At 40.9% G+C, this 21,468-nt stretch overlaps 1 protein-coding gene across 10 annotated transcripts in view; it reads right to left on the reverse strand.

Moving 5' to 3' along the window:
• Positions 1 to 21,468, reverse strand: part of LOC125463260 (voltage-dependent calcium channel subunit alpha-2/delta-1) — a 617,517-nt gene that overhangs the window by 401,804 nt on the left and 194,245 nt on the right. For all 10 annotated transcript variants that reach the window (XM_059654605.1, XM_059654607.1, XM_048554305.2 and 7 more), the window contains exon 4: positions 15,771 to 15,830. In XM_059654605.1, coding sequence (XP_059510588.1) covers positions 15,771 to 15,830 — 60 coding nt within the window. The remainder of the gene's footprint in view (positions 1 to 15,770; positions 15,831 to 21,468) is intronic.

Consider the following 21,468-nt stretch of genomic DNA (forward strand, 5'->3'; position numbering starts at 1 on the left):
TTTTTTTCCCAGAATGAAAAAGGTTTCAGCCAAGTAACAGATGGAACAAAATATTGGAATGGACAGCTGTGGTCTTGGAAAAATCTTCAATCCAGTTTTCTGAACAGCTATTAACTGAGCCTCTGGGCTATTGCACAATGGGGAAAGGAAGCTACTGTAAGTAGATGTGAGTGGGACTAGCACAAAGCATTAACCAATATTGATTTTTACCACAGTTCTGAATTTTGCCATTGTGCTAAAGCAGGGCTGTGAAAATTAGTTTATGAACTGCCAAAAATTCTGCTATATGGCAATTAGGAGAAACATGTTACTCAGAGAAGAGATAAATGGGCAAATTTACTCAGGTACAGATTTGCAAGTTATTATGTGTGGTGAGCCAGCAGAAGTTCTACACCTAACCACAGAACTAACTGAAGCAAATAATGCGTACAAGTTTTCATTGCCCCATGTTCAGCTTATGTACAACAGCTACTTCTGGCCCCTGAGAAGGTTGAAGAGGATGAAATGACATAAGGGTGCAAGCAGTAGATCTAATGCACCAAATGTAATTTTCTGAACATCACAGGTAAGCAACGAATGATCAGGAGATTATGAATGAATGTGTCATTTTCATCAATCTATCTATTATAATGGAACGATTTACACATCAATCACACTTCTAACCTTTGTCCTAAATTCTTCCTTTTACTGGTTTGAATCTGTACTTTAACACCAACACATTTTGTTTAGAACATAAGAACCAGGAGCAGGAGTAGGCTGTCGGCCCTTCAAGCCCGCTCCGCCATTCAATAAGATCATGACTGATCTTTTTGTGGACTCAGATCCACCTTCCTGAGCTCTCACTGTATCGCTTAATTCCTGTATTGTTAAAAAAAAATCTACCTTAGCTTTAAAAACGCTTTCTGAATTAGCGTCAACTACTTCACTGGGCAAGGAATTCCAGAGATTAACAACCCTCTGGGTGATGAAGTTCCTTCTCAATTCAGTCCTAAATCTGCTCCCTCTAATCTTGAGGCTACGCCCTCTTGTTTTAGCTTCACCTGCCAGTAGAAACATCCTCTCTACTTCTATCTTATCTATTCCCTTCATAATTTTATATGTTTCTATAAGATACCTCCTCAATCTTACGAATTCCAATGAATATAATCCCAATCTACTCAGTCTCACCTCATAAACCAACCCCCTCAACTCTGGAATCAACCTAATGAACCTTCTCTGAACCCCCTCCAGTGCCAATACATCTTTTCTCAAGTAAGGAGACCAAAACTGCACACAGCACTCCAGGTGTGGCCTCACCAGCACCTTGTAATGGCTGCAACAGAACCTCTCTGCTTTTAAACTCAATCCCTTTAGCAATGAAGGACAAAATTCCATTTGCCTTCCTAATTATTTGTTGTACCTGCAGGCCAACCTTCTGTGATTCCTGCACAAGGACACCCAGGTCCCTCTGCATCGCAGCATACTGCAACTTTTTACCATTCAAGTAATAATCCTTTTTATTATTACTCCTACCAAAATGTATGACTTCACATTTATTTACATTGTATTCCATCTACCAGACCTTTGCCCACTCACTCAATGTATCTATGTTCCTCTGCAAAGTTTCATAGTCCTCTGCACACTTTGCTCTGCCACTCATCTTCGTGTCATCTGCAAACTTTGACACCCTACACGTGGTTCCCACCTCCAAATCATCTATATAAATTGTAAATAATTGTGGTCCCAAAACCAATCCCTGAGGCATACCACTAGTCACTGATTGCCAGCCAGAATAGCACTCATTTATCCCCACTCTTTGCTTCCTGTTAGTCAACAAATCCTCTATCCATGCTAATACTTTACCCCTAATGCCATGCATCCTTATCTTATGCAGCAGCCTCTTGTGCGGCACCTTGTCGAAGGCCTTTTGGAAATCTAGGTACAGCACATCCACTGGGTCCCCATTGTCCACCTTGCTCATAATGTCTTCATAGAATTCCAAAAGATTTGTCTAGCATGACCTGTCCTTCATGAACCCATGCAGCATCTGCCCAACGGGACAATTTCTATCGAGATTCCTTGCTATTTCTTCCTTGATAACAGATTCAAGCATCTTCCCCACTACAGAGGTCAAGCTAACCAGTCTATAATTCCCCATCTCTTGTCTACCTCCCTTTTTAAACAGCGGTGTCACATTTGCTGTTTTCTAATCTGCTGGGACTGCCCCAGAGTCCAGCGAATTTTAGAAAATTACCACAAGTGCACCAGCTATTTCTCCCACCATCTCTTTTAGTACCCTGGGATGCATGTCAAATGTAATATTCAAGTGTAATTTTTATAGTGCAAAATATACCAAATCATTACAGACAAATTCCCTTCAATTCTGAAGAGTCCATTTTCTCTTCATGACTTAGACTTTCAATAGTAGCCTTGTGACCCTGCTCTGCAATGTTCTTACTGCTTCAGTGTCTTATCTGGGTGACCAGAAATGGTCAATATCTCAAGTGTGATTTGACCTGAACAGTGCGTGGTTTGATTGTGACATCCTCTGACTTGTCGTCAATTATCCTGGCAGCATCATTTAATACTCTAATGACTTCAGTGATTGCTGCTCTTCACTAGTTGGACAAGTCAATTCAGAATCTACTAAGGCACCTCGGTCTCTTATCAACTTCCTCTTCAGCTTTTTCAATACTGCTCATGCAATGAATATGTTCCCTATGTTTCTCTTTGTCAACCTTGAATTTTATGTGCATTTAAATCTTTTATTGAATCCATTCTTTGACTAAGATGCCTCACCAAGCCAGAGTGCTCCTGCTAGCTCTGAAATATCTATCTGTATTTAATTCCAAAGAGAAACTGGGAACAGTGCAATCACAGAGCAAATTGTTGTGATATCCCAAATACTACTGTCATTACCTAAACATACAAGTGTGTTAACTAATATTTCTGATTAATAGCTTACATCTATACATTTTACAGATTTCCCATCTTTATTGTTCCACTTATGCTTTTGCACATAATAGATTAAAGCCAGACAAATGAATATGTTGTTTGCGTTTAATTTTTGTGATGCAATAAACTTATTTGTCCATTTCAAATCTACTGGCACCATTCACACAGCCAATAACGCCTCAAAGTGATTTCCATATTTTGTACGTCCCCTTCTTTGTCTTTCCTGGAATTTGATCAACATTATCATCAGATAATGGTCATACGCCACTTTAGCTTGCCTACTGTCTAGCCTGTCATATCTGGGGAGAACACACTTCTATGTGTCTCCCTGTGAATATGTGAAGGAAATGCATTCTAGTTAACAGAGCACAATTGTTTCAAGGAAATGGATGGATTGTTTCTTGGAGGTGTGGACTCTGAGGTGCAACAGTGGTAGTAACTACAGGATATAATATATAACTATAGGATATCAGGGTCCTGAGTTGATGTTTAGAATATAACAGATGCTAATAACTTTTGTGGTGCAGTGGTCATGTCCACATCTTTGAACCTTGAGGTCTCGGTTCAAGCCCCACAAACTCCAAATAACAAGTCTGGACTGGTTGACTTGGGTACCTGCAATAGATGCTAATATCCATTAACATGCTGTATCTGAAACCCAGACCTGGACTTTGAAGGAGAAGCAAGGCATGAGAGGCAAATATGTGCTGATGTCGATAGTTGAGCTACTGCAAAAAAGTATGAGGCAGACTAAATCATTAAGCTAGTATCAGAGATAATGGGAACTGCAGATGCTGGAGAATTCCAAGATAATAAAATGTGAGGCTGGATGAACACAGCAGGCCAAGCAGCATCTCAGGAGCACAAAAGCTGACATTTCGGGCCTAGACCCAGGGTCTAGTCCCAAAACATCAGCTTTTGTGCTCCTGAGATGCTGCTTGGCCTGCTGTGTTCATCCAGCCTCACATTTTATTATCTTAAATCATTATGCTGTGCTCTTTTAAGTAGATACTATAGCAATGTGTATGAATATAAGAAATGCAGCATAGGATTTAAATGTTACTTATTACAAAGTGCTTGAAAATTAAAGTGCATGATAACGAATGTAGTTGATGGATATAGAGGTGCCTCAGGGACAGAAAATAAAGAGTAAGGCTAAATGGATTATTGTTTCAACAAGTCAGAGTCTGAGTGCTGCTGTGCTTTAGCGATTTGATCTGTGGTTTCTTCAATTCTCCGTTTAAATATAGGATTTGGACACAGACACAACAGAAACTGAAGGTACTGAAACTAGCCAATATTAGATTAGGGGGAATAATAAACTAAAGAAGAGCATAATAGATTGGAAGAGCACAGAAGGATAAGTGGAGTGAACAGGTTTTGCATGCACTTCAATATATGGAAAAAATAAATACCATTTTTGGAAAGAAAATGAGTAAACATAAATATATTTACAGCAATCTGCAGTATGCATAAATCTTAAAGTGGGAATATGGGGAGAAAAGAGCATGAACTCCAGAGAAGCTTCTAAATTTAAATCAGACTCCCAATTAGTTTATGGAAATCTGGTTTAAGTATATTAATGAAGTGTCCCACCTCTAAGGTGGGGCACTAGCATTGCACTTAACAATCAGTGTAAAAAGACTAAACAGTCGCATTGGAACAGATTCAGGCATATTCTGTGTGTTTTAGACCTAACCCAGAGGAAACCACTTTGCATCTTGCAAATGGCTTAATACCATGACCAAAAGCTCAGTCATAGAAAAGGCAATTAATTACATATGAAATGAAGCATTTTGAAGAATATGACTGGGCAAGGGCAGGGAAATGGATTACAATAAGTAAATCCAATTAATGAGCTAAGAATAGCGTAAAAATTATACGGTGATTAATAGAATATTGTGGTTAGTTCTGAGTGCCTTATTTCAGCAAGCATGTCAGGCTGTGAACAGAGAACAGAAGAGAATCATTATGACATCAGGGCTGAAAGACATCTATTATGAGGAAACACAAAAGAAACTGAGGCTTTTTTCAATGCAACTCGGGGCTATTTGAAAGCAGTGTTTAAAAGGTGAGGGGTGTTGGTTAGATAAACTGAAAATAGCATTTCCACTCATTAGCAAATTGACAAGAACGACCACACATTTAAGCACTAACAAGGTACAGACTGTAGCTACTTATTCAATGAAAGCTTCCCTGTGTATACGCATTGTTGGAGAGCACATCCTGAAATGTCCTCTTGAGATTGTGCAATCTGTGAGCACTGGACAAAACAGGTCTTGATTGTTTCTTGTGGAGATTGTGGTGACCAGTAGAGCAGCAATTGCAAAAATGCTGCTACTGCTGTCCACATTGCCTCCATTGCTAAATGTGATGTTCAGCTAGGGTAATTGCAACACAAACTTTTCAACATGGGCATGGAATCAAATGTATCTTCAACATAGTCTGTATCTAAAACAACATCCTGGGTCATGAAACAGATTGTACTCGTACTGAGCACGTCAAATCTTGCTAAAGTGTTGAAATTTTGTAACTCTTCACCATCTTGGTGTTCTTCTTTCTCCTGAATATATCAATAAATCATCTAGCAATGCAAAGAAAACTTACAATAGGTTCAGATTGCAAGGAATCCAAAAAGAAGTTGGCTTGACCAAAGAAGTAAGGGACAAAATGAGCTAAAGAAAAATCTGACAGTAGTTCAAAAACTAGTGCAGATCCCGGCAACAGAGAGTGGTGGAAAGAACAATGAAAGATGATGAGAAAAAAGAATATGTAAAACAATTTGCAAGGGATTTCAAGATTTGATGTAAGGGAAAAAACTGGGCAGAAGTGATGTGGGATTATTGAAAACAGATATTGATGTGATTATCACTGAAAGTAAGAAAATGGCAAACATGTTGAACAGTTGCTTTGTACAAGTATTTTACAGTGTGGAAAATCATAAAATGTAGAACATCCAAGGAAATAAATCATGATTCAGGGAAGGATACCCACAAAATTAACAAAAGTAATATAACAATAAAAAGAAAACAATGGCGCTATTAAGTGACAAATTCCCAGCATCTCCGTCCCTGGTTTTTAAAGGAATAGATGACAACGTTGCAAATCCCTGCACGAGAATCTTTTAAAGTTTTCTCAATGTGGGAACAATTAATTTGGATTAGAAATTTGTGCTCGTTGTTGCTAAAGGTGATGACAGTGATATAGTATAGCTTTCGTAATGGAGAGGTCATACCTGAAGAACCTGATCGAATTATTTAAATTGGTAACTGAAGTTGTGGCCTGGGAGTTGTCTAAAGCTGCTTTTTTTGTAGACTGAAAGCACTTGATAAAGTCCCTCCTAACTCTCCAATGGCTCACATTGTAGATCTAGAAGCTGAAGCAAATTACTGATCAGGTTTGGAAATTAGGAATAATGGGCAGGTAATCTGATTGGCAGGACATAACTTGAGGATCTCTGTATGTTTACATTGCCTTTAAGAGAGTTCACCTTTAATGACAGCATGTGTTGTGGTGTTTAAATTGTACTGACTGCCTGGCAGTTACTCTGCCATGAATCTGCAAGCTGCATACACACACTGGGTAAAAACTGAAACTTTAAGAAGTCTTTACAACATGAGTAAATGCTGAGTTGTTATGAACCACTGCAAACAGCTTGAGGAACAACATCAGTCAGTTGTTAATCTGGAACAAAACCTGGCTATTGTACATTAGGATAAGTAAACTGTGGAATAGAAACTGCTGTCTATGAAAGAAAGAATTGACAGCATAAAAGGAAATGATTGACAATAAAACTGGTAATTGTGGAAATCAAAAAACCCTCCGGAAAAAGTTACCATCATGATATGCGAACGTATCTGTATATTGTTTATACATTAGAGGCTCATGGGCTCCCTAGTTATGGCAAATCAAATAAACCTTCTTAAAGGCAAGGTAAACATCTAACATGATCCTTCTCTCCAAATGAAAGTTCGCCTTCCAGGACTCCATGTGCTGTACTTTTACAATGTTGTGACTCGGCCTGGCTGTTAGTCTGCTGTATGTCTGCAAGTGCCATGCAGAAAATTCAGTTAATTTGCTCTAAAACTGCTTCATAATTTGAGGTGTTTTACTGGCTTAAAGAAATCAATTCAGAGAAAATCAGTAGCAATTGATTATTAGACCACTTTAACATGGACTGCAAGGATCTGTGTTGGCCCTCAAATACTCACCATATTTATTAACAACTTCAGAAAATGGGATAGAAAGCTTTTTATCAAGGTTTGCCAATGAACCGAAGATAGAGTCATTGTCCAGTGAGTAGATAGAAGAATAAATTTGCAATTTAATAGTGATTGATTAATGAATGGTCAAAACTACCTAATGGATTTCAAAGATCATTAATTTTGAACCAAGAAGAATATAGTAGAGTACTTTATAAAAGTAAAAAGCTTGAATCTGTGATGTCCAAAACCACTGGGGGCCCACATGTAAAGGTTAATGAAAGAGCATATACAGGTACAGGGAACAATTGATCAGGCTAATGGATTGCTGCTTTTTGTAGATGAAGCAAAGCAATAGAAGTTATGCCATGTATAAATGAAAAATGCTGGTTAGACCAAACCCAGAGTATTGTAATCAGTTCTGGGTACCATACCGCAGAAAGCATATCACCATGTTGGATTGGAATAATACCTGATTCCAAGCATGAAATTGCAATAATAAATTTCAAAAACTAGGATTGGAAATGTTTTCTAATTAGCCTGTTTGGTGTTGTTATGACACACCTTGAATCCAGTCCTCCTGGTTCAGAGGTAAGCACCCAGGAATTTAGAAGGTTAAAGGGTGATTAGATCAACATTGACACAACATTACGAGGAGCAGATAGAATAGATGTAAAGAAATCGAAATGAGGAACTGCTTCTTCACTCAATGGTGTGGTGGAAGTTTAGAACTCTCTTTCCCAAATGGAAACTGATGTTAGATCAATTGTTAAGTGTATAACTGAGACTAGTCTTAGTGAAGGTGAGTTCATACAGTTGGGTCAAAATTTAGACACAATCTCACTGTCTTTCTTACCTCTAGGCTTAAAAATTCTAATATTCTCTCTGTTGGTCTCCCAAACTCCCATTCTCCATAATTTCAGCTCATACATGCGCTACCTTTATCTTATTCCACACTAAGTTCCATTCACCAATTACTGATATGTTCACAAGCCTGCATGTTCCGGCATCTCTAATTTAAATTTCTCATCTGTGTTCAAATCACTACAGCTGTGTTCCTTCCTAGCTCAGCCACCTCATTTTCAACTGCCTGATATTCTTGAATCCTCTCACTCCAGCCATTTAAGCACCACCAACCCCCACCACCCTTTTGTTCCACCATGGGTGGCCATGTCTTCTATCAACATCTTGCCTCTAAGCTCTAGAATTGCCAACTCAATCCTCTCAGGTCTTCCAACCTTTGGAGACCATCTCCTAAATTTTCATCCCTTTGACCTTAAGTCACCCCTCCATGAAGATATTCCTTTCTTTGCTGTCAATCTTTCACTGCATGTTTGAAAAGCTTCTGCTTTGTTAAAGGCTTTACATAAACGTAAAGTACTGTATGCAAATAGTCAGGTAATTTAAGAAGTGAACAAAGAGGAAAAGATGACAGGTCACATCAAAATCAACCATCCAAGGGGGGAAACTGGGGATTTACTAAACTGAGACTGAATATCCAAACTACACTTACAAACTAATTAAACACACTGCATCAACTTTAAATTGTGCAAAGAAATGAAAGAGATAACCCGTGATTTTTCTTTTTGTCTGCAACAAGTGTTAACACTTATTAAAAAAAATTACCTTGGTCCACTTCCACTGTATTCAATAGGGATTCTGCAAAGCTTGTAATATTGTACAGATAGCAATGACCAGAAAAAAAGACTCAGTGTATCCAATGATTCTTTTAATGTAAAAGTCACGGTTTTACATTGATAGAGAAAGTCTCTAACATGGAGAGACTAATAAAATGCAAGATATTCCCTTTAACCACAGGGGAAACTGTTTTGCAACCATGAAAGAATCCCCGTGAGCCACTACCAGCCCAGACACACGATCCCAAGGGAAATCTCAGTTAGATGTCTTTAAAAATTTGCCTTTAGTCTATACATCAAAAAAAATCAATAACTATATATATATATATAGCAGAGTGAGTGGCTGTGCAGTGAATCTCGATTCTATAAAAGGAGAACTGTCAATCTTTTGGGAAGTTTTAGGTAGAGTATGTTACCTTAAAACAATCTACTTCAAAAAGTCTACTTTCAAGTTGGGGCATTGGCTGTCGAGAGAATTTATGACGCAGAAGCCACCTACAACCCCCACAAACCATGGCCAGAGTTAAATTTTGAATATACTGTTTTGTTTTCTCATAGACTGATCTCAGTGTCAGAGACTCGGGCTGGATATGCATCACTTACCTGAGAATTGTCAAACTGTTTAAACTCTGGCATAATTTGAAGATTAACAGTGTGACTTAATCCAGCCTCCAACCACATTCAATACCTACACCCCACCAACATATTTACCAACCAATGCCTCCCTATCAGAATTCCCACTCTCTTGCTAACATCTGACCTGATTCACCATTCCTCTCCTTTACCGCAAACCCCCTGCCACCCCGATACCCATTCTTACTGAGTCCTTACCAACCTGGCTGCCAATTCCCAACCATCTCTTCACCTATTCACTCATCACCCACTCATTCACTGAAAACCTTTGAGATCTTTAAACCTTATCTGAAAATGGCTGCTGATGTCATTAAACTAGGGTCTGACCCTCTTCTGTGGATGACTATCCGGATCATTACTGCTAAAACTGGGAAGCAGCTAGGAAGACACAAACTTTGGAGGCACAGTGACTTTTGCAGTCACTGGCAATCGCACTAGCTTGCTGCAGGTCAGAAAGTTAATGCAACTGTTGTATCGGACACTCCACGTCCTTCTGATCATTACTGTGCTGAGCCCTTGACCGTGCTCTACCATTCTTCTCCTCCTCTGCTGCAGCACCAACAAGTAGTGGATACACAAGACACACTCAGTCTTCCTTAAATGTAGTGTGGCCAACAGGCTAGAAATGATTGGGAGACAACACAGTGCAGAGCTGGAGAAACACAGCAGGCCAGGCAGCTTCAGAGGAGCATGAAAGTTGACATTTCCTGCTCCTCTGATGTTGCCTGGCCTCTGTGTTCCTCCAGCTTCACACAGTGTTGTCTCTGACTCCAGCATCTGCAGTTCTTGCTGTCTCTGGAAATGTTTTGATCGGATTTGGCCCTCATACCTCACTGTTTGACAGTGGACCAATGTGAGCTCACTGATACACATTATATGCAAAACTATGCAGTTTGCCATATTTGGATAAACAAATAAAGATGGGTAGATGTTGTTTCCAATAGTGCTCTTCTCTTTCTTTTCCTTAAGTATGATTGAGTGTAGGATGCAGTTTCATGGTCGACAGTTTTTAAATTACTTCCAGTTAAATGATGCAAAGACAGAAGCTATTCCTGTTGCACTCTGCCCCCAGCTCAGACAGCTTGCCACTAACTCCAAGCCCTCATCTGCCACTATTTTTATCTCTTTGATGCAACTCTGAGCTTTTTATCCAAGATTCATACAATTATGAAGAAACTTACCAGCCCATCCTCTGCACTTCAAGTCATGTTTAAGTTTGACTATTCCAATGAATTTCTGGTCATTTCTACTCTCTGGTCTGTTCTCTATCCCAGACAAACCTCCACCTTCTAGTTGTGCTCTGTCCTAGTCAAACCCCCAGCCTCCGGCCTGTGCTGTATCCCAAACCAACCTCCACCCTCCAGCCTGTGCTCTATCTCGGATGGAGTTCAGCTTGCCAATCACCTCTGTGCTCAATGACCTTTTATAGGTTGTGCAATTCGCCTTTTCAAATGTAGAGTTCTCCTTGTTGCAATTAAATTGCTTTGTGGGATCATTGCACCTCGACATGGTAAACTCCTCTGGCTTTACAACTCTTTGGGAATGTTGTATTCCTCCAACTTTGATCTCTTTGCAACATATAACATCAACACTAAAAATGTTTACAGCCCTCCTGCAAACATTGGTGTACCTGAGATCCAATTGATCTGACAGTCTTCATTACCTTAATTTATTAGTAATTGACATATCAGACATAGGACCAGCTTCATTCAGTCCACTGAACATAGTCCACTATACAATTAGATCATGAATGATCATCTACCTCCATCTCCATTTTTCATATGATATCAATGAACAAGTCGTCCAATGGAGTATAATGTGGGAAAATGTGAACTTTTGGACTTTGGTTGGCAGAATAGAAAGGGAGCATATTTCCAATAGACAAGAGTTTGTTGAAGTCAGTGATCCAGAGTATTCAATCTGGGCAACTTGGTACGTAGAACCATAGAATCCCTACAGTGTGGAAACAGGTCCTTCAGCCCAACAAGTCCACACAGCCCCATCCCCCTGTGACCCACCTGATCTACACCTCCCTGAACACTATGGGTAATTTAGCACAGCCAATCCACCTAACCTGCACATCTTTTGGACTGTGGGAGGAAACCAGAGCACCCGGAGGAAACCCACGCACATACTGGGAGAATGTACAAACTCCACACAGTCGCTCAAGGGTGGAATTGAGCCGGGTCCCTGGCACTGTGAGGCAGCAGTGCTAACCACTGAGCCACTGTGCTGCCCTATGAATCACAAAAAGTTAGGTTGCAATTGCACCAAATGATTTGTAAGACAAATTTAGTTGAGAATTTAATTTAACAAAGAACTTATACGATAGCATTAAAATCAATCCAGAAAGGATTACTCAACTGGTTCCTGTAATGAGGGATTAAAAGGAAAAGGTGTATAGGTTGGGCCTGTATCCATTAGAGTATAGTAAAATGAGAAATGGTCATATTACAGATAGATAATCCTGAAGCGGCTTGATAGAATGAATGGTGAAAGGATGTTCCTTGTTGTTGAACTAAGCACCATAACTAAAAAATAAGGAGTTTTTCAATGAATGTAGAGAAGAAGAGATGTGTTCTTCTCTCAGTGTCATTAGTCCATGGAATTCTCTTTCCAGGAGAGCTGCGGTAGCTGGGGCATTGAATACTTTTAAAAATGACTTAGATTAATTCTAATCTAAAAAGGAGTTAATTAACCCATCTCATCTTGGGGCCTAGAAAATGACAGGAAAATCCCAGTTGCCTCCAAGAATGGGCCTTAAAAAGCCCTTAATTGGTTGAGTTGACCATTACAGTGGGTGGCCCTACTGCCCCCTATCCTCAACCTCTGTCTAGGCCAATGGATGGGGTGGACCTGAGTGATCCCAGGATAGTAGTAGCATGAAATTTGGTCACTAAATCCTGACTAATGGCCGATGCAAACGCCAGCAACAAAAAAGTATCCATCAAGTATCTTGATGTTTCGGGGTCGAGCTTCTTGATTGAGCAGGGTTGGATGCATCACAAGCAAATTTGTCACAGGTGTCTACATAAGAGAAGTGGATGAAATATGAGCAAACTCACTTCACAAGAAGTTAATGAGGCTCAAAGGTTGGGCACCACCAGATTTCCATCTGACAGCACAAAGCCACTAGAAAATGCAATTATTACAAAGGATATCTGCTGGTACACAGCTTCTTTAGACATTTTCACTTCCGTGATCCTAATGTATTTCTACCTCAGTGACTTACATGGAAAACTACCTTAATAGATAATCCATTGGATGTTAAAATGATGGGACATAGAACAGCTAAATAAGATGCCAGCCTTTCTTTTCAATCAATCAATACTGCACTAAATAAACTGACTATTTAGTAGCAGTCGATTATCATGGTTCTTGATAAGGTTAGTGATTTTGTTACCAACACTAATCCTCCACTCTCGTAGTTACAACGTGCCATCTCTGTACACTGAAATGATTTCAGTGTAAAAAACAGACTGGAAGAACACCTCACCTATCCATTCTGCTTCCTGATAAAACAATAGACTCTATGGGAGTGATCCCAAGGTTCTGATGTTGTTTTAATTGCTCAACAATGTTAGTTGTGAAATCAAACCATTCCTCCAGATGTGGTGTGCCCTTTTAGCAGTATCTTATGTCTGTTTGAAATTCCATCTGCATTCATATCCATTGATATTAATTGCACAATATATCAGAGAAAGGTTCATGCACTTGCATTATTAGTAAGCTGCAATTCCCCATAGTGAGTTCTTGGTCTAAAGCCAGTCCATCACATCAAGGATTAAATTGACTGCCAGGCATTCTCTATGTAAGAGGGGAGAACAGAAGCAATAAAAATAAGTAGACAAAAGGCTGGAGGCAGCTACGGCTATTCAGTAGCCTGAGACAGGACCATAGCATACATGCAAATATTTAATGTATCCCATGGACTACCAAAGACCCTCTGGTCTACAGAGGGCAAACCTGACTGCCCGTATTGTGGCAGAGAGGTCAGGAAGGTAGGAGAGCTGAATATAGCCTAGTCCAGGCACAGGCGAATGCCTTCTCATAAATAAGAACACCCCAAAAAATTCTCTGTGCAGCATGCAATCAAATAGAATTCAGACACTTTTCTTTGGTTAAGCCCCATGAACAGGAAAATCCATCTTGGCTCGACAGCAAGCCTTCCCAAACTTTTCCCACGGTGGCCCCAATTTAAGGCTCGAAAACCATTGTGACCCATCAGTGAGAATTGAGTTGGTGGGGTGGGAGTGCAGAGTAGCTGTTATAACTCAGTCAGAGCTCCGCCATAAACTTGCTGCTTCAGAGCTCGCGACCATTGAAATTGGGTAGGAGAGGAACAGAGAAATGCAGTTTGGGGGCCAGGGAGGTAGCTTCAGTAGAGACTGGATTTTAAAAAATTCAAAACAAAACAGAAATACTTTACTAACTTTACTAAGGCCTTCCACCCCAACCTCAATTTCACCTGGGCCATCACAGATACCTCTCTCTCCTTCTTGGACCTCTCTGACTCCATCTCTGTTGACCACCTCCAAACCAATATCTATTTCAAGCCCACCGACTCCCACAGCTCCTAGACCACACCTCCTCTCACCCATCTTCTTGCAAGAATGCAATCCCCTACTCCCTAATCCTCTGCCTCCACTGCATCTGCTCCCAGGATGAGGCGTTCCACTCCCAGACATTCCAGATGTCCTCATTTTTCAAGGACTGCAAGTCCCCCCCATCCCTCACACCCCCTGCCCACAATAAAAACAAAGACAGAATTCCCCTCGTCCTCACATACCACCCCACCAACCTCTGGATTCAACACATCATTCTCCGCTACTTCCGCCGCCTGAAATCTGATCCCACTACCAAGGATGTATTTCCCTCCCCACTCTTTTCTGCCTTCCGGAGGAACCACTCTCTCCACAACTCCATTATCCGCTCCACACTCCCCACTGGCCCCACCACCCCCAGCACCTTTCCCTGCAACCACAGGAAGTGCTACACCTGCCCCTACATCTCCCCCTCACCCCCATCCCAGGCTCCAAGAAGACATTCCACATCAAACAGATGTTCATCTGTACATCTGCTAATGTGGTATATTGTATCTGCTGTTCCCAATATGGCCTCCTCTACATCAGGGAGACCAAGCAAAAGCTCGGAGACCACTTTGTAGAACACCTACGCTCAGTTTGTGACAAATGGCAACAACTCCCAGTCGCAAACCACTTCTCCCTCCCACTCCCTGGACAATATGTCAATCCTAGGCCTCCTCCAGTGCCACAGTAATGCCACTTGAAGGCTGGAGGAACAGCATCTCATATTCCGCCTTGGAGCCCCACAACACAATGGTCTCAATGTGGGCTTTGCTAGCTTCAAAATCTCCCCACCCCCGACCTCATCCCAAGACCAGCCCCTCCTCTCGTCCCTGATAACAAAGTGTAGAGCTAAATGAACACAGCAGGCCAAGCAGCATCTTAGGAGCACAAAAACTGACATTTCCGGCCTAGACCTTTGAGTCTAGGGCCGAAACATCCGCTTTTGTGCTCCTAAGATGCTGCTTGGCCTGCTGTGTTCATCCAGCTCCACACTTTGTTATCTCGGATTCTCCAGCATCTGCAGTTCCTATTATCTCTGATACAATTTTAACTTCATCTCATCCCTGCCTCCTCTCCGACCTATCCGCTCCTCCCACCTCACTGACGAATCCCCATCCCCACTTCATACTACACTCAGCTTCACAAGCTTCGTCCTCACCTCCTTGACCTGTCCATCTTCTCTCCCACCTAACCACTCCAGTATCTACCTACTATCACTGCCCACCACAACACCGCCCCCCCATTTATTTCGGAGCCCCCTTCCCCTCCCCATTTCCGAAGAAGGGTCCCAACCCAAAACGTCAGCTTTCCTGCTCCTCTGATGCTGCCTGGGCTGCTGTGTTCCTCCAGCTCCACACGTCATTATCTCAAGACTCCAGCATCAGCAGTTCCTACTATCTCCGAGTGAGAAATACCAATCAATTGGTTTCAGATATACAGCCCTGACTGCATTGCAGATTGTTTCTGAAAGGGGATCCTACATTTAATAATTAACTGTGTTTGGATCGATCAATATAAATGTCTGAACAACAAAGTCATACTTAATACTGAAAAGTAGATCACTGATGGATGGCAGGCAACTGGTCACACCTCAACAGCTTTGAACAAATCTTAAAATAAAGCTCAAAGAGACAGGCATTGATTTTCAATCACTTTGCATTGTGTCCTTCAATTGTGGGTCCCTGCTACAAACACAGGGAGGCCAGATACAGAATCACAGCTGAAGAATGGCCTTCAGGCCTTAGTGAGGGCCAAAAGGACATTTAAGCCCTTACCCCAAATTCTTCTCTCCAAGTATGTTTCTCCTGATATTCCTCTGCAGCTTTGGCAAGTCTCTGTAAGAAAACACAAGGCAGTTGATTAACTTTGTTGTCAGAAATATATTTCAATCTTTTCTCACTGACTGATCTGAGATACTGTTTAACAATCAAAAACATTTGCACATGGGAATATCTTTTGCAACTGTAACAAATCCTTTGTTGCTTGCTAAGTTCCAATGTTGATGGAGGTTTTAAATATTCATATTGTTTCTGAATAAAGCAGTAAATTTACATGTTATACATTTGCAAATCTACCACACCTTCAAGGTAGAAAATAGGTCTTTTGGCTCACCAGTGAATAGGGTCCCTGCCTTTGAGCCAGAAGCTGAAGGACTTGTTAACCAGGGAGGGTACATTAATAATAAAATGTGAGGCTGGATGAACACAGCAGGCCAAACAGCATCTCAGGAGCACAAAAGCTGACGTTTCGAGCCTAGACCCTTCATCAGAGAGGGGGATGGGGAGAGGGAACTGGAATAAATAGGGAGAGAGGGGGAGGCGGACCGAAGATGGAGAGAAAAGAAGATAGGTGGAGAGAGTATAGGTGGGGAGGTAGGGAGGGGATAGGTCAGTCCAGGGAAGACGGACAGGTCAAGGAGGTGGGATGAGGTTAGTAGGTAGCTGGGGGTGCGGCTTGGGGTGGGAGGAAGGGATGGGTGAGAGGAAGAACCGGTTAGGGAGGCAGAGACAGGTTGGACTGGTTTTGGGATGCAGTGGGTGGGGGGGAAGAGCTGGGCTGGTTGTGTGGTGCAGTGCGGGGAGGGGACGAACTAGGCTGGTTTAGGGATGCAGTAGGGGAAGGGGAGATTTTGAAACTGGTGAAGTCCACATTGATACCATATGGCTGCAGGGTTCCCAGGCGGAATATGAGTTGCTGTTCCTGCAACCTTCGGGTGGCATCATTGTGGCAGTGCAGGAGGCCCATGATGGACATGTCATCTAGAGAATGGGAGGGGGAGTGGAAATGGTACATTTCCTAGGGTACATTAATAACATAGTCATACAGGTTGATTACCAACCTCCCAATACTTCCAATAGGCAGGTGGCAAAAGCAGGAGAGGTGCCTGATCAGTCATGGTTTATGCAGAGTGGAGTCTCTCCAGCCATAAACTTTAGACGATAGGCAACCTATTCCAACTACCAACAGACATCAGTACATGTTGTGACTACCTCATGTGCCTCTAGACCTGAAAAGGCCTCGAAATATTAGCATTCCAAACATTTCACACAACTATCTGGGAAAAATGTACACAGCGAACTAACAGAGATAGTCGGTGAATAAGGCACAGGAAGGAAATTACTGGGATTTAGGCCATCCTGGTTGGGGCCATAGTCACCAATGTTGGCACCAAATTGTGGGGATTTGCAGAATGTTTAGATGCCCCTTTAGTCAGCGTTACTGGAGGGTTCAAGTTGCAATGTGCAAGGAGCAGAGATGGTGTTGCAGGAGATTAGGGATAAATTAATAATTCTCCACTTGTCAAAGCTATGCCTATTTCCTTCTGACAAACAGAAGTGTCCAGCAGGTGTTTCTAACACCAATGAAGAAAAGATTGGCACAAAATTTAGCAATTTTGATTCAATGAATGTTCATTGTGATCAAATGGAGTTTATATCAATACTGCTGTTACTTTATAGTTTTCTACTTTTACAGTTTTTATTGACTCAGCCACTGTGATTCAGTCAGTGCCAAGTGATTGTGATTTCAAAGAAAGACAAGTGATGACAAACAGCTGAGTGAGACACAGAACCTGAAAGAAGGTGCAACACAAGAAAGCTCATATCTTTAAAGCACCTTGAACATCTCAGAAAAGTATCACAGAAGTCCTCACAAAATAAGATTCAAATTTGGTCAGTGTTATTACGTGGGCAATAGGTTTAGGTAACCAACTTCCATGAAGAACAATGTGATGAATGGTTTAATTGTTTTTTAATATATCCTTTCTCTGGTTATGCTGCTAAAGAATACATACAGTTTCTGCTGAAGTAAGGTAAGTATTAACTTTATTAAGAAACAATTTCCTGTGGTTTCATCTTGCACAAGACTGACAGTAAGATTATGTGACTGCCACATATGTCATTGGATGTGAAAAGGAATCTGTAATTAAAAGTCTCATAATGATCAGCAAACCACTGTTGATAATAACCACACTCCATCTGATTTACTAACGTCATTTAGGAGAAGTCGTCTTTACTTGATCTGGCCTACATGTGGGTCCAGACCCACAGCACTGTAGTTGACTCTTAACTGCTCTCTGAAGAGGCCTAACCAGCCATTCAATTGTATCAAATCACTAAAAGTATCAAATGCCTGAAACTAACAGACCACTAGACAATGATCTATGCATCAGAAACAACAACAGCGCATACCCCGTAAAACAGAATCTGATCAGGAGGTGGAAACTGCCGGTCGAGAAACAAAATCAGGAAAAGAAGGATGTTTAGAAATGTTTTTACAACTGAATACCATTTCAACAATAAATTTAAAATTAAATACCTGTCAACCTCGCAAAATGTGCCTTATCACCATGTGGAGACCAGTGCCACAATTAAGAGAGCTGTCTCACAGACTAGTTAAGGAACAGTCTGACATGGTCATACTCACAAAAACATACCTTACAATGTCCCAGACACTACCATCACAATTGTTAATAAGTGTGAGGTCATCCAGTTTGGTAGGAATAACAGCAAAATGGACTATGTTTTAAATGGCAAAAGATTGCAGTATGCTGTTGTGCAGAGGGACTTGGGTGTCCTTGTGCATGAATCGCTAAAAGTAGGATTGCGGGTGCAGCAGGTAATTAAAAAGGCAAATGGAATTTTATCTGCCATTGCTAGGGGGATGGAGTTTAAAAACAGGGAGGCTATGCTGCAGCTGCATAGTGTCCTGGTGAGGCCACACCTGGAGTACTGTGTGCAGTTTTGGTCCCCTTGCTTGAGAAGAGATATACTAGCACTGCAGGGGGTGCAGAGGAGATTCACCCGGTTGATTCCAGAGTTGAGTGGGTTGGATTAAGAGGAGAGACTGAGTAGACTGGGATTATACTCATTGGAATTCAGAAGACTGAGGGGAGATCTTCTAGAAACATAGGAGATTATGAAGGGAATAGATAAGGTGGAGGCAAGGAGGTTGTTTCCGCTAGCAGGTGAAACTAGGACTAGTCGGCATTGCCTCAAAATAAAGGGAAGCAGATGTAGGACTGAGGTCAGGAGGAACTTCTTCATTCCAAAGGGTTGTGAATCTATGGAATTCCCTTCCCAGTGAAGCAGTTGAAGCTACCTCACTGAATGTTTTTAAGGCAAGGCTAGATAATTTTTTGAACAGTAAAGGCATGAAGGGTAATGGTGAGTGGGCGGGTAAGTGGATCAAAAAGATCAGCCATGATCCTATTAAATGGCGGGGCAGGCTCGAGGGGCCAGATGGCCTACTCCTGCTCCTATTTCTTACGTTATAATGTTCTTAATTGTCTTTTATGTATTCTGGCAGGACAGACACAGCAGGATGGGAACAGTGGTATACAGTCAGGAAGGAGCAGTCATAGGAATCCTTAAAATTGATTCTGAAGTACAAGATATCTCATAGCTTGAGATAAAGATGGGTGAGGAAACCTCCTGCTGATGAGCACATACTGTTCGCTTGAGCTGATGAGTTAGTACTCCTCCATGCTGAACACTGCTGGAGGAAGCACTGCGGGTGGTAAGGGCACAGAATGTACTTTGAGTGCGGGACTTGAGTGTCCATCAACAACAGTGGCTTCTCCACACTTTGTTATCTCCAGTACTGACCAAGCTGGTTGAGTCCATAAGAGCATAAATGCTAGATTGGCTCCGAGGTCAATGGTGAGGGATCTAAAAAGAGGGAAAAATAAACTAGACCCTCATTCTCATCAACCTGTCTACAGCAAATGTATTGGTCTATGACAGTGTTGGTAGAAGTGACCACCACATAATCTTATGGACACAAAGTCCCATCTTCATACTGAGGATACCTTGCACTCTGGTGTATGGCACTGCCGTTATGCTAAGCAGGGTAGTTTCAAACAGATCTACCAACTCAAAGCTAGATGTCCATGAGGTATTGTGGGTCATCAGCAAAGGCAGAGTTGTATTCAAAAACAATCTGTGACCTCTGTGTTACATCTGGAGAACACAGTTACAGTGTTAGTTACCATATTTAGAGAAAGATGTTAATGTGTCGGCATCCCGATGGCTATTCTTTCCTATATAGCCGTATCTGCATTTAACCAGCAATCCATTGACAGTAAAGGTATTAGTCCACCCCAAAAAGTGCCAGAGAAATGCAAATGTTTCCTTCTTTCAGAATGGTGTGTAAATACGAAGGATCGTACAATAAAAAAACACAGAAACTGATCAGGAGGTAGAAACTGCCAGTCAACATTACCACAGAGAATCAAAATCAGTAAAAGAAGAGCGTTTGGAATTTTTTTTAACCAGCTGAACACTGTTTCAACAATAAATTTAAAACAAACAAGAAAACCAGGCACCAGCTGTCATGGTAGAAAATAATGATATGTAGTTCACATCAGAGAAACAAGTTTACAGTCTAGGCATGAACTGAGGGTCAGTAAAAGCTCAAACAGGCAATGTCTAAAATGTGGAAAGTCATGCTTTGAACAATATAGAGGAACTATATGAACATTGAACAAAATGCCTTTCCTTTCTTCAATATATACTGACTTTTTGGGTGATTATTGTAAATTTAGAAATAGAAAGTTTGAATCAGCTACAACAAAATGTGCTATTACAAAGTACACTTTCAACAGGAAATAGCATATCAGTGAATACTTTCTGCATTGCAAGCTAATCATTATTCCCAACGTTAAAAACCTGGAAATGTTTATCTAACGTCCATGCAAAGATCAGACAGCACATTTTGCCCACTCTCTCTTGTCATTCTCACAAAGGCTTTGTTATTATTGTGATATCTCATTGAAACAAAATGTCAAGTATTACTTAAGGGTTCATTTTAAGTTAGATTCAAAAGATAGAACATAATGTGTGAGGAATAGGGAAAAGAATAGTTTCTGAATATCTAATCATTCCATAAAAGGTTTGAAACTAGATGATGCATACAATTCAAAAAAGTCTGCAGTGAAACATTTGCGGTATTGGATTGTTCCGTGTGTGTCACATATTGACAAGCATATCGAAAACACAGCAGTGCATGTGCAGTTAGCCATGAATAATCAGCAACCTAGACAATAGAGTCTCAATGGAAAAATAATTGGACTAATGCTGCACATCTGGGAATAGATATCTATCACTGCTATTTTATTGAGGCTTTATTTAAAACCATGACAAAATGCTCAAACATAAAGCAGGATCAGTCGCTGACTGAATGTCTTCTTCACCTTTCAAAATGTCAAGGTCTTTCACAAAAGATCTGTCAAAATGATTTTCTATAACTTTATAGTCACAAAAGCTATAAAGCAGTTCAGAAACGTGGAGGCACAAAGGATAGAATTTAACAACTTTTAAGCAGGGAATTAACAAAAAATCTAAAGGTATTATAATGTTGTTTACAACTTAATTATGGTGCTAGATTGTCTCCACAACCATTTCTGTTCTACTTTCAGCAAAAAGAGAATAGTAGACTCAATGATTTGAGATTCTTGCTGTTCATGGAACTTAA

Source organism: Stegostoma tigrinum, chromosome 25 (assembly GCF_030684315.1).
Source record: "Stegostoma tigrinum isolate sSteTig4 chromosome 25, sSteTig4.hap1, whole genome shotgun sequence".
Lineage (NCBI taxonomy): Eukaryota > Metazoa > Chordata > Chondrichthyes > Orectolobiformes > Stegostomatidae > Stegostoma > Stegostoma tigrinum.